At 33.1% G+C, this 15,041-nt stretch overlaps 1 protein-coding gene across 1 annotated transcript in view; it reads right to left on the bottom strand.

Annotated features, from left to right (window-relative positions):
* Nucleotides 1–10,511, bottom strand: part of LOC115445025 (phytanoyl-CoA dioxygenase domain-containing protein 1 homolog) — a 28,903-nt gene extending 18,392 nt beyond the window's left edge. Inside the window, exon 1 of the mRNA XM_030171078.2 lies at nucleotides 10,320–10,511. Within this exon, the coding sequence (XP_030026938.2) occupies nucleotides 10,320–10,343 (24 nt within the window). The 5' untranslated portion in view covers nucleotides 10,344–10,511. The remainder of the gene's footprint in view (nucleotides 1–10,319) is intronic.
* Between the last annotated feature and the right edge of the window lie 4,530 nt (nucleotides 10,512–15,041).

The raw sequence follows: 15,041 nt of genomic DNA on the forward strand, positions 1-15,041 counted from the left end.
CGTAATTATGTGTGCTTGGGAACTTGTTAAGTATAACGATTGGCCTCTGTATTCTGCAAATATTTGTAAGTTTGCAACTATTCAGCCTTTTTATTACGCAGCAGATGGGGCATGAAATATGTAATGTACTTATTTGTTTTTAAATATATTATGTGTTCAAATTTTTCTATTGATTCATTAACCATCCAATACACATAAACCATAAGTCAGCCAGTCTGTAGCGCATATATAAATTAATAGATATATCAACGGTAAGGTATGCCATTTCTAACTAAAATCTTTCTGGCATATCTCTCACAATCAAGTGCAAGAGTGCAGTGCAACTTTGGCGTGCAAGTATAAAATGAATGGAATATTGTTTATTATTTGGATTTACTGAAATATCATAATACTAACAAAGACTCCTTATTGACGTAGTTTTGTACATGAAATGGCATCACGACTAATGTGCGTTTCCATGTCCGAACCGTATTTAATACTGACGCCCAATATTTTAATATGAATCGATGCGTAAGACCCACAATTTAATAACAATCAAATCTTGCTTTATTAATAAGTTGCATGTAAAGATAAGCTTAGTTAAAATAATAATTACGTTGAATAAAGACAAATTTACAGGTGCCGAGTTATTGCGAATCCGAAGGTGTCTATGAAACATTTTTTATTGTTTTTGATTTCCGTCGTGTATGGCGTTGTTGCTTTTCTTGTGGCAGAATATGTTTCTCTGTTCATTAAGCGTACGAATAATAAATAGATATTAAAGAAAACTTACTTAATTCTATTAAAATATTGATATAACCCAACAAATGGTTTATACAGCTTACTAATAAGAGCAAGTTGTAAATTCCTAAAGGCATGTATCTTTGTTCACTAAAGTTATTGTGGAAAGATTTAAGTTCGAAGTACCAGTGAAGAGGGACTTGTCCCGAAACTCCGCCGAGTTTTCTAGTGGAACAAATCTCGTCAAAGTTTCTCGAGTTTGTTTTGTATGCTGCGATTACTGTGCAGAGATTTAAGTTATAAGGTTTAACTGGGTTTTAAATTCTGACTTCAAGCCCATCTAAACTAAAATGTTTCAGAAGAAGGTGTCCATTTGTTTATAGTATTTGTAAAATGTGTTATCGTAACATCAAACTAGGGCGTAGCTTCTGCTATACAAGCTGTGTTAATAATACGAAGCTCTCTTACCCCATACCTATTTTAAACATAAGAGGGAGCCCAAAAGTTCCCACTGTCCCGAGAGTCCCCTAGCAAAACATACAGGGTCCCTCTATGGCAAGCTATGCCTAAGCTCCCAGAGACAAGTAGTTTTAAAATCAATTTAAAATTTGAATTGAGTTTAACGATTGCTTACTTTGCTATGACTACCACTTCAAGCGCGCCTTACTCGACGTTACCTACAAACAGAAGCTCTATAAGTCTCCGGTGGGAGTTGGTAAAAGTCAGTCACGTCACCACGTGTAATATATTACGTATATAAAAAACTTTGCACCCATTACATTACATTGTACTGACATGGCATAAGGGAGGCTCGATTTGCCGCGTAACCCTTCGAACTAATAATGAGAAAACGCCGTGAAATTACCTACAGTTCCCACATTTCTTTTTGTTTTAACAGGTTTACATGCTATTTACGCCATACCACTATGCAAAACTATATTTAGCTGAATTTTTGTTTGTTTACACTCTGTTTAAATGCGGATATGCTCGATTGTAAAAATTACTACTTCTCATTTTGAAGCTAAAATATTCCTGATTGCTTCATTATGATCATAGTAATAAGAAATAAAAGTTTGCTAACTACAAAACAAGAATGACCCTTATTAATCCTCGTTAAAAATGAGTTGTCCGTGTGAAAATGTTTTCCGAGATAAAAAATAACCTATACCATACCGCTCATGAGTAAAATAACTTTCTATTAGTTACAGAATATTTCTAAATCGGTTCAGTAGTCCAGATATCAGTAAAAACGTACAAACAAACAAACTCACAAACGTTTCCTCTTTATGATATTAGTATAGATTAGGTAATTACACATCAGAATTAAATATATTATATGTATTAAAATAACCGATTACTGAGCAAATCTATACTTTATTTATCATCATCATCATTTCAGCCAGGAACCGTCCACTGCTGGACGTAGGCCTCCCCCGTTAAGCGCCATAGAGACCGGTTCTGGGCCGCCCACATCCATCGGACTCCGGCGACCCCCACCAGGTTGTCGATCTATTTCTTGGGGGGTCTGCCTACGCGTCTTCAGATTCGTGGTCGCCACTCTAGAACTTTTCCACTCCATATTATTATAGTATAAAGCTGAAGAGTTTGTTTGTTTGTTTGAACGCACAAATTTCAGAAACTACTGGTTGAAATTGAGAAATTATTATAATGTTTCATAGCCCACTTCTCGAGGAAGGCTATATAACATCACGCTACGAACAATAGGAGCGGAGTATCAACGAAAAATGTTACAAAAACGGGGAAAATTTATTCCTTTTGAGAGCTTTCGTTGCGTGCACTACGTTAACAGTTAAAGTTACGCGAGATTTATGTATGACGGAATTGTCCCTCTTAAATAGACGATAAAAATATATTTGAAATAAAATCTCCTACCGTATGTGTTTGCTTGTCTTAATACGAGAAACTCAAAACCTATCCAACGGATTGCGATGAAATTTTTGATGGAGATATTTTGTGGCCCTGGGAATACTCTATCACACGGGCGAAACCGCGAGGAATATTGAGATTAAATCCACCGCATTAGCTTTCTCTTTAAATAGTATTCTCCTTTTCATAAAATCCATTTTGTACTATAGTGTGTATAATTAAACCTTTCTAGCTCTGAAACAAGAACTAGTTTAATTTTATTTAGAAAGCTTGATCTGTGTTGAACGTGTCTTGAATTTATATTAAAAAGCTCACGAGGTGTTTCCGGACATCGGATAGCATTTTTAAAATAAGATACCGAGTTTGTATCGCTGAAATAAAAGTGTATAAAATGCAGTTACAACCCATGTGTAGCGTCTGTCTGAAATTAGGCGTCCAAATCATCCCAATGTCCCCGCGATATAACAATCCGTCAATATTTTTGAATGTTGTGCGATATAGAATTTTATGATACTGAGAAATAACTCTGAACTACCGAGGCAGGTTCTCGGCCATAAGCGAAAATGATTATGACTAATTATGCTTGGTGTTTGGTCCGCTTTGCCCCATGCATTCCAAAAAAGGTGATTAAATGTGCTATCGTGGCGCCGCTCAGCGGGGGGTGGTTGTCACGTTCGTACTCTAAAATTATAAATCTATTTTAAACCTAAGATCCTGATGAATTAAGTGCTGAATCGGCTTCGTGTTTCTTTACGTGACGAAGATAAAAAACATTGAAAAAGTTGTTCAAAGTTTATGTGTCCCTTCAAAAGCGACGGGTTGCGTGAAACGCTATGTGTATAATATACCATTCCGTAATCCCTAGTCGTTTAACTTATAATTCTCCCAAGAGGACTATCGCAAGCTTTCAGTTAGTATGCAAAGGTATAGAAATGAGGACGGCACAGCGTTTAATAATCTTCGATCGTAATACCATTGAACTTCTTGGAATCACTACACATCATATTTTTTATTTTTTTTTTCGAGTTCACTATGACGAAAATAATCACAGTTGAAACCTTTTAATGCTAAAAAGGTGATGTCAATTGATTTTTGTTAATATATGCAATAATTAACTTTAGTTGAAATACCTTTAAAATTTAAACGAATATTATAATCTATAGTCAGTAGTTTCGAGATTAGCGTGTTCAAACAAACAAACTCTTTAGCCTTATTATAATTGTATAGATAGAATCAGCAACTACTAAACCGCTATTGATTTTTTAGCTAGTACGAAACTATTTACATTACTGCTGCGTGCTTTATGCTATTTTTTATAAAAAAATAAAATCTTTTTCACACCCACAAACGAGTGCAAAACTAAATCTGGATTTCTGAAAATGCAACGTTTATCTCATTAAAACTTACGAACCAGTTTGCAAAGTTTCGCGTTTTAAGTGGTTAGTATTATATTACAAATATTACTTACTAAAGCCATAATAAAACCTATCCAATAACAAGGTAACTTGACGTATTTCACTCAGTTTTAATAATTCAGCAAGTTACAAAGAATCAGCTAGAAAAGCAATGTTATTTACCAATCTAGTGTAATAAAGTTATCAATAAGTACTAATTTACAATCTTGAGTGATGTACAGTAATATAAAACCGATCTTCTAAGTTTTCAGTCACTATAAGTATTAATAAAATGCACGATGTTTTGATGATTAATCTCGCATCAATTCAAACAGTGCGGTTCGATCAAAATTTCACAAAACTTATTATGATCCGTGATCAATTCTCAATCCATGATCATGTTGCATGATCGTGATTGAGTTGCGGAATGGAGCATGTCCTCATCAGCGAACCCGAGACGGGTATGAATAGAACATAATTCACCTGATTGATCAAGTATAAAGACGTCACGTGGTTTCGATGCTACAATCGTCATAACTTGTATGTGTATATGCATACGTAGTGTATGAATTCATATATACATGTATAGGTATTTTCATGTATAATATATGACACAGATAACATAGGACATAAGCTCAGGTCCATTGTATAAACAAAATTAATATTTACTTCACTACAGTGATCCACAGTACCTATGTTTTTATATTTTAGTATTTCTTTATACTCTTGATTCCGTTGCATGCGGCTTCCCCCTTGTAGGTATTGGAACTTTTATTTAATTAATTTTGTGCCAGGAATTGAAATAGCTTTGCAATTTAAATTTCAATTGAAAAGGCGTTGCAGATTGTTGTTTTCAATAACAATTCATAATCATTTATTTGAGGACGTTGTATATTTGCTGTAACAGTATTGAATTTTATAGCTCTATAGAAACTATCGGCGTTATTTTCATTAAATATCTTTATTTAAAAACAGACATAATATAAGATTTTAGCTTACGTTCGCGGGCAATGTCGTCGTCGACGTTTAATACTTCTAGGTAGGTAGGTATCTACAAACAACCGGTACACAATTAATCTTAAAGCAACCAGACCGGAATAGTTAAAAGCATAATACATACATGTATGGTGTAACTTCGCTTGTAATAAAATGTTACATCGTTTTTATAAAGTGAATTTGTTGGTTAAATGCGGCTCGTCGTCTCTACGTATGGACGATGAATCTGCCAGATACCTAGGGATACGTCACTACCGAAAAATCTAGATATACGCACGCGGTGACACTCGCGTCTGCCGAAAGATGGATACTATTACGTTTTTAGACTATCTGTAGGAGGTTTAAATATAAATTTTAATTGGTTTTGCATTACTCGTGTGGTAAATTCTATTATAATTATTTATAATATAATCCACAAGTAGGTATTCTCAAAGTGTGTATAATCACAAACCCATATAAACCACCAAATGGATTTGGACAAAATTTGGCTATAGACCAAGTCTTGGATTAGCATCAGGACACATTTTAACCTAGGAAAGTATATAATGGGAATTAAATATATCCCAATAAAGATTTTCATTATTTAAAAAATAAAATAAATAATTGACTGTAAACTATTTTTGGGTGAATATAATTATCTATAAGAAATATATATTTCGCGATATTTTTAATTTCTTGCAGAGATTACACATACGTATATATATATATATATATATATATATATATATATATATATATATATATATATATATAAGCGAGAATTATCAGTCATACACTTTCATATAAACTCGATTCGACCAAAATAAAATATAATTTAATTTGAGAGCAAATCTTGTAAGTACTTAAAGTTCTTTCAACGTTTTACGTTCTACCACTCACTAATGTAGAAATAAGATCATCAATCCATTAGCACGTTTCATTCAGGTGGAATTACTTCTTTACTCGAAGGCAAACAGTCTTCATGGCGATGTTGCTATATCGAATACTTTTTACTAGATGTTATTTGTAAGTTGTAAGACCCAAAATAACATGGCTGTAATACAAGGATAACATTGACGCCAGCTAGAGAAAGAAATCTATAAAATCTCAATTTTACAGCACATTTCGTAAAAGGTATGGTAAATAATTAATAACATGGTAGTCGTTTTGAGAGTTATGGACCAGTCAACATGAATTTGTGGGCACTAAATCAATATCTAATAATTGGTTTTTGTTACCTATTATGCATTAGAATAATTTTATTTGTTGATAATTATATAACAGGATCAATAGCTATAACATTATTTTACTAAAATTATGCAAATGTATTGTTTTACTCTAAAAATACTTCTAAAAATACTTTAATATAAAAGCGGCGATAGCCTAGTTGGTTGTGGAACGGACTGCCAAGACGAATGTCCGCAGGTTTAAATCCCAAGGGCACATGTGTGTATTCTTTATGAATTTATCGTTCGCTTTAACGGTGAAGGAAAACATTGTGAGGAAACCTGCACATCTGAGAAGTTCTCTATAGGAATTTCGAAGGTGTGTGAAGTCTACCAATCCACACTAGGCCAGCGTGGTGGACTAAGGCCTAATCCCTCTCAGTAGTAGAGGAGGCCCGTGCTCTGCAGTGGGCAAGTACATAATACAGGGCTGATATTATTATTATTAATATTTAAAAATACTTCGACGTAGAAGAAGATATTTTCCTTATGTTTATACGCTGGAATAATTAATTTAGAAAAGTACCCATTCCTTTTAAAATATCTAATAAATTAACGTAATAATCTTGAACAATACTTTTAAGGATGTTTAATAATTTATTATGTATAAAATTTTGCATGTAAATAAATAAATCGAAATAAGCAATAAGTAGGTACTCACGTTGCTATGTTGAGAAAGAAAAATATTTCTTGTTTAATAATAAATATAGCAATTGTTACAATTTTTATATTCGTATTAACATTTAAACATTTTTAAGCCTGATTCGCAAAGTTTTAGTAACTACTACTTACTCGTCACATACTTGAATATTTATGTGACATTTATGTAATAAGCCGACCGAATACAAAAGTCACATTCTAATTTATGCTTCCAAATATATTTTTATAAAATGAGTACTATCTACATTAGCAGTTTAATACCTGTCAATTAAAATTCACTTGAAACTTGTAAAAACAGTACCTTAGTTAAACGTTATAAGTAAATTAGGGTAGTAACAGAATGGTTAATATTATTTAGTAGGTGTTTTAACATCCAAGCATATGTTATGTTATTGTATTATTTTATTAGATGGAAAACGTTTCCACGAAAAAGCGTCACAGATCATTTTGGCTAGCTTTACAAAATCATATTACTCATGAACAGACGCGTTTACTCATACGGATAATTTATACTCTTGACTAAATACACATAGTTTAGGCAATAGAGATCTTTAAAAATGTCCGAATGGTATATCGATGTGAACAAACTAAAAATAAACTAATCTACCCAAACTTTTACTGCGTACACACAAGGATCAGTTATTAAAACACGCGCCTACTTACTTTGGGGCCTGATTTATTTCGATAAGATGCACCTCTGTTTATTATGATATTATGAAGCACATTGAATATCTATACGATGACATCAATGCATATTATAAAACAAAGTCCCCTTTTCTGTATCGGTATGTTATCGATTTTCTCAAAATCTACTGAACAGACTTTTATGTAATTGGGTATGGAGGTAGTTTATCGGCTACTTTCTATCCTGGGAAAATATATGGCGGGACTTTTATTCCGGAAAACTCTTTCACGTGCGCGAAGTTGCTGGCAAAAGTAAGTATTTAATAAATATAAAAAAATACAGTTTTTACAGTTGAAATATACCTGCTGTTGGAATATTACAGTATATCCATTATTGTGTAAGCAGTAATTCATTATTTATCACTCTTTGTGTGTATGACCTCAGGGGCCATCCTAAATTAGAACGATACAAAATAAACATACCAATAAATTTACTATAATCCGGCATCGAGTTAGCAAATTACAGGTGGAAATATTAGACTGTACATAATATGGTGCATTGTTTTATCGATTTAAAATTATCATTATTTATACACTTAATAAAATTAGAGCGCCTAATGACGAATTAACGTTCTTTTCTCGTATTTATACTATACTTACTCAGGGGGTTCTATTCTGTCTACGGGGACATATCCCAACGTCGCTGCGTAAACGGTTAAAGTTACGCAACAATCGTGTATGACCGAATTTTTCCTCTTAAAAAGTTCTAAAAATATATACTTCAATTAGAACGTCCGTATTTGCAAAAAGACCGGTTTACTTTACATTGAAAGAATAGGGCTCTCTCCATATAATTCTAATACCTTTTTTTCAGTGTACCTATTATTTTATTCTTCAGGTACGTAGCACTCTTTATTAAGGGCTGAGTACTTATATCTCTAGGTACCTACCTAAATATAAAATTGTAATTTTTTGCCCCTACCTCATAAGAAGTTAAATGTATTGAAAATTATGTTTACCACCCAACCTGTGGCCAAAAAATGTTTTTTTTCTTTAAAGCCTCCATTTAATTTGAATTTTATGGTTTCGCGTGAAAAAATATGTAAGGAAAATTAGGTTCAAAATGGGGGATTGCAGGCATATTTACTGGCAGATGAATTATGGTCCGTCAATGACAAACTACTCTTCTCTCCGGATAATAGTTCCTGTGGGATTTTGAATCAGGGAAATCATTCACGCAAACACGATCGGCTCGCAAGTCAAAGCTTATTTTCTAATCAAAACTGTTTGAACGTAAAACCAAAGTGAATCTCAAAGGTGATTATTGCATTTGGGAATCAAGCAAGTACGTAAATGATACGACAAATTTACATCGGTTATGTTCACATTTAATAATTACTTAAGTATGTAAGAAACAGCCAAAGGTCAAGGGTCCACTGATATCAGAGCACGTCAAACATTTTAGTCAACAATAATTGTACCATTGCTCGCGTCGCAGTTGTTAATTTATACATTTGTTTTGTACATACATTATTTTGTACATTTGCTTGAATATAGAGGCTTAAAACTTATTATTTACCTAGAAACAATATTACTCTTATCCTATCGTACTATTGTAAATACACAGTTTTATGAAAATGTTTGGATGTTTGTTAAAAGTAAACACATAAACAACAACGGACGGGTAGACTATGTCTTGGATTAACACATACGTTATTCAATCTCCCATAAAGAATATTCGATATTTTTAATCTGATTTTAACATAGATGGCGCTGATGTCGTGCAATGTTTTAGAGAATTTGTAGCAGGGAAAGTTTCCGCGGGCGAATCCGCGAGCAATGCCTAGTAGCAAATAACATTTTATCTCTCTCTTATCTTGCCGTACCCAACAAAATTCATGTGTTTAACTCAACTTTATTGTAAAACGTTTTAACAATAGTGGAGTGTTATAAATTTAACTTTCTTTATAACTGCAGACCATTACACTTGGGTTAGTGGACCTAAGTATTTCATTTCAACACTGCGCTAGAAATTATACTTTAGATATATGACTTTCTCATTAGATATTTACTGAATAAAAAGAAGAATAATTAATAGATCTCTATTATATTTAATATACATAATAACAGATAATAATGGCTCATAATATTGTAAGTATTTTACTGTTCCGACCACAAATTAAAATTTGTATTTTTTTATGTAAGTAATAATTAAACACAAAATTGAAAACATTGTATCATTTTGATATCAATTAGCACACAACTGGATTTTTCGCTCGATATACAGTATACAGGCACCTTATAACCAAGAAATTTTCGAGAAATACATTATGTAAACATTTAAACAAGTTTATGGTAAACAACTACTGCATAACTAATATTCTATGCGGCCCCCGCCAGGTGTAAATAGAAATAAATTTAATGTTAAATATTTATATCGCACTATAAAAATTGCTGACAGGTTGTCTTTGGCCGCAAACCCGTGTAAACCCAAAGATATCATTCGAAATACGTTCAAACTTGTTCTTCATGCAAAAACACGAGTGTAAGTACGTCTTTCTCTACAATTTTTTTCCTTGTGGACTAGCGATTGATATATTCATAATTATATTATTAGTGGAATCCTATAGTGATGATGTCCTTTAAATATACAGAAATAGTTTTTTACATTATTTTGTATTTATAAAACACGCAAAACGAGAAAATGTAAGCGGAAATGTTTATGACACATTATCAAACCGACTTTAAAACGACGCAATCGCATTAAGAGCCATGCAAAGTAAATATTTTTTTATATACAATCGCCGAGACAGCAGTAAAATAGGAGAAATACCTGATTCCGTATCGTATCGTGCATGATGTCGCCGGATTAAAAAATAAAAAACAAGAAATTAATGACACAACAGTCAGTACTGAGGACTAAGACACGACTGACTCACGCGCCGGTCGTGCACTCCCACGAACAGTGACGTACAAATCGAGAATATTATCCAATGTGCGTCGAATACCACGACGATGAGTAAAATGTCTTTTTAAACCAGCGTTGGACGCAGCTTATGGGAATGCGGTGTGGTGACGGGCGCGCGGGAGGCTACGGGTTCACACGAAACATCTGCAAACAATTTGACGATTGGCCATATTCGGCACGTTTTATTCTTGTAGTTTTGGGTAAAAGCGATTTGTCTTTTTGCCCTTCACTGAAATATGAATTCATAAGCGCGATGATTTGAAGTTACGAAGAATTCGTTGGTAAACATCTTCTACTATACCTAAATGCTGTGAAGCTAAATAGTCATTGACTTTATTTATGAACTGTAAAAGTGAACTAACATTCATTGGATAATTTTATTTATTCGCGGCCAAGGCTATCGATATTACCAGATTAAAAATCGAACTCGTATATTATCAATTAGGGCATGAAGGATCAGATTATTCCGATAATCGATAAATATCGGTTTTTAAAATAAATTAAAAAACTTCTTCCTTCACTATGTGCAGAGGTATAATTCATACTGCTCAAAGCTATCGGGCGAACAATACTTTAAAGTAAAATTAAACTTGTTTAAGGTTTTAATTATAACTGGCCACTAATTCAGGTAGTAAAATTGTTTAAGAAATTAAAAAAACAAAGGAGTTTATAACTAGTTCTAAATAATGTTGCCAACAGAGTATAAACACCCTTTTATTTTGTTATTCTGGCACGCCAAAGTGACTGCACTGCAAGTGATGGTAAGCGCGATGCCGTCCAGATAAAGTATAGAATAGCAACAAATGGATATCACATACCATTCGACACAATTATTTATGATGATGATTTTATTTTCTCTACAAGTGTTCTTTTTAATCCCTTGAGAAAATAAATTTAGGGACAGAAAAACACTTTGACTCAAGTTTAAGGATGTCATTGATTAGGCGTTGCTGACACTTGTAATAAAATAGTAGCATAAAAGTAATTTGGATAAACATACAAATAGCTGAATGATTACCGATGCAGATTTTATAATCATGTTACGCGAAAGTCCCGTAAACCTATTATAGATTAAGGGCAAAATTAATTCAAGACGTAATATAATATAGGAAACAGGTAATACTCATGTTTAAATAGGATTCCACGCTTCCGAGTAAATATATGAAAAATGTTGTAAATAAATCTGATAAATGATAATGTTATAAATTATGCCTACTCTCTACCACATATAGTACAGTACAGTACAGTAGTCTCAAATTTGAAGCCTCTAAACACACATAAATATAGTCGCCGCATATATTTAAATAACATTTATTGCTTTATTTATTTAATATAATTGATCTTAACTGATTGCTTCGGCGGCGTAGTTGTATTACGGTTTGACTGCAGTGGTGACGTTTTGGATTTGATCTCCGGGTCGGGAAAAGTGATATTGGGTATACAGTATCTGCCCGGAGCCTGGAAATTGTGCTCGATATGGCGATAGGCTCCCCTCACATCATGGGACGGAATACACACGGCAGAAAGTGGGTACACCTGTTTGCGCCTCTACCAATTCCTTTGGGGATAAAAGATAGTAAAATTGTGTCCGTCCATTAATTTTGTAAATGACAAACCGTTCATCAACCACAATCAAGACGCCGTTACTATTTCGTAGGCGCTTTAGCGTGGCAGACGACTTTTTACGAATTATGACTTGAAAGCCATCCAATCGTGCTACCACAAACATAAAAGACGTACAGCAACCCCACGGCAAACGCAATAACATCCTAATCGCATTGTTGTATCGAGTACAAAGCACTAAGCACGTTTCGTAAAACTAACCCAAAGGCAATTCGAGGAAAAGGATTGAGGATACGCTAAACCTTTACTGCGTTCGTACATTGAGTTAAGCTACGGACGAGAATATTATTTTGTACCGCCAGAGCCCTGCGCGTCCTCTCAATATCCTCTTCATGGTGTTGTGTGTTGATGTTAACAGAAAATAAAAAAATTGTGCTGTTTTACTTTAGTACTTCATTCTTTGTAGATAATTTTATAGTTATTATTATTATTGTTGTTTGTTTTCTTTTCTTTTTGTAACCTTGCGACTTCGAACAGAGTCTGACAAATTTAATTACTGTAACTGGTTTGTAGTGGATACGCGATACATGTTCTAAACATAGTGCGCATCCTAACTTAGTTGTAATAACACATATTATGTAAGCCCTATGATTTGTAAATAAATAAATAAATTGCCTTAGGTCACTGACCACAATGTGATCTAGGTATCTAAAATTTTCAATCTGAAGAAAAGCGACTCGACAAATTGAACAGGAGGCACACAAGAAGGCACGTAACTACCTGCTTTGAAACTAAAAGCTCACTTTTTTAGAGTTTTACTTGTAACCATGTGCCTTCGCGCAGTAATCTTACAAATATAGAGAAGGACTCTCAATCCATTTATTGTTATAATATGATAAAAAATAGAAGTATTATAAGTCTACATACCACAAAGAAACCAATTTTCATGAATAACTGTATAATTCGTAACACGAAGCGAAGTCCATGTTATGTCCAACTTGTTACGTTCCGTTGTTATCCAAATACCAATTCGTCGAAAACGAAATAGATACGAAATTCAGCCTTCAATCATCGCCTGATGTTCAATTTACTACTACTACTACTACACTGATGTACTAAGATTGGTAGACACGCGGCCATGTGCAACTGTGGACTATAAATTAATAAAAAAATAGATTATATTTTAGAAATCCCAATATTTCTCTTTTTGTGTTTAAAAATACAAAATATATACATTATTAGATTGTTTGTATTTTATATATATTAAATTAAATTGCGGCTTCTTTCAAAAGTTTCAAGTAAATTTTATTACTAAAAAATATTATTTTAAAAGTTTCAAGTAAATTTATTAATATATATATTAAATTGCGGCTTCTTTCAAAAGTTTCAAGTAAATTTTATTTGACAGTTAACGTATTTCACAGTACTACCCATTTTATTGCCATTTATTCGGGAGTATAGATTACAGTGTGATTTTTGTATTACTACATTCATGCATGTGACGAGTAGCATTTTACTTAGAAGTTGTGAAACATGCCTGTAGCTTTTTAAGAAAATATCTGATGAAAACAACAGCATAGTCATTAATAATGTTAATATGTTGATCAGCGCCGAAGGGTTCATTTAACTTGACTTCTGCCGACTTTCCTTTATGTAGTATCTTATTATCATTTGAGCGATTTGCAGACCGCATTTGTATATATTAGTATCTATAATACTTTGTTCAGGTTCCCTGTTTTATTGAATGTTTATTCAATAAAATAAATGTTTGGGTAGTTAGTAGTCAGAGATGCTGATAGTGAAACTGCGATTTTGAATGCTTGGTATAGCACCCCCTGATTTCATAAAACCTATTGTGATATCTAATAAAGGTTTTTAACCAAGGCTGCTCAGTCGTGTGTTTAAATAAAAAACTTACACAAATTTTGATTGTCTGGCCAGGAGGCGTGCCTAAATATATATCATTAGGAAAAAAATCTAGTCTACTAGTTTGAATATCTCACGATTATAAAAGCCAACAGCACATAAAGCCAAACAGTCAACAATTTTAGCGACGTTTCCGTATAAGATAAGCTATCAATTATATAAGATATGAAACACCTACATATTTACAAATATAATATATTTAATAATAATTGCATGTAGTGTAATAAATATAACATAAACGTCTAGTTATTTCAGTTTTCATATAATTGTCTAGTTGTATGGTTTATTTTTAATACACAATACATGTAGTGTAGATGGGTGGGACGCATGATGTAAACGGATCAACGGTCGTGCTCCAAGCTTCCACATACGACGAATGGGTGTTATAAAAAGCGGATAATGTTTGGACAAAGCGGATTTGTTATTCTCCGGAAATATTATTTATACTAAAAATAATGTTATAAAAAAATTACACTTCAGCACAAATTTACGTGAGAGATAATGCTTCCATTCATTCATTTTGCCAATATCGTTAAAAATCCTATCTGACTAATTTAGGTCTTCGACTTCATAGTCGATTAGTCGATAGTCAAAGTTTTCATAAACATTTTAATAATTCAATTTTTTATAATGAATGATCAATGATCATACTTTAATATTATTCTGTGTGTTCTAGACAGCAGACTCGGGAATATATAATATAAAGGTTTGATTTTTTTTATTTTGAATGACAAGACAAGCTTGCCATTCGCTTGATGCTAAACTATACGACCGCCCATAAACAATAGAAACACCATCCAACACCTGAATTACAAGGTATGGTTTTATATTCCACTGCGCTTGCTATTATAAGATTTTATGCCTTATTATGTCTAGTAGTTACACTGGCTACATTGGTCTTCAAGCTGGAACACAACAGTAACTGCACAGTGCTACCGAGTTGGACTCCCATATAATATGAGAGACTTATCACATTTATGATTACTACCGGTGATGACAAACACCAGAATTTTGTCTAAAAGACTATAACTCGATAACTATGATAGTAACTAATTTTTAAATCTGACCCGTTATTGTTATCTTTTCCTTATGATGCCT

The sequence above is a fragment of the Manduca sexta genome, chromosome 27 (assembly GCF_014839805.1).
Source record: "Manduca sexta isolate Smith_Timp_Sample1 chromosome 27, JHU_Msex_v1.0, whole genome shotgun sequence".
In the NCBI taxonomy this organism is placed as follows: Eukaryota; Metazoa; Arthropoda; class Insecta; order Lepidoptera; family Sphingidae; genus Manduca; species Manduca sexta.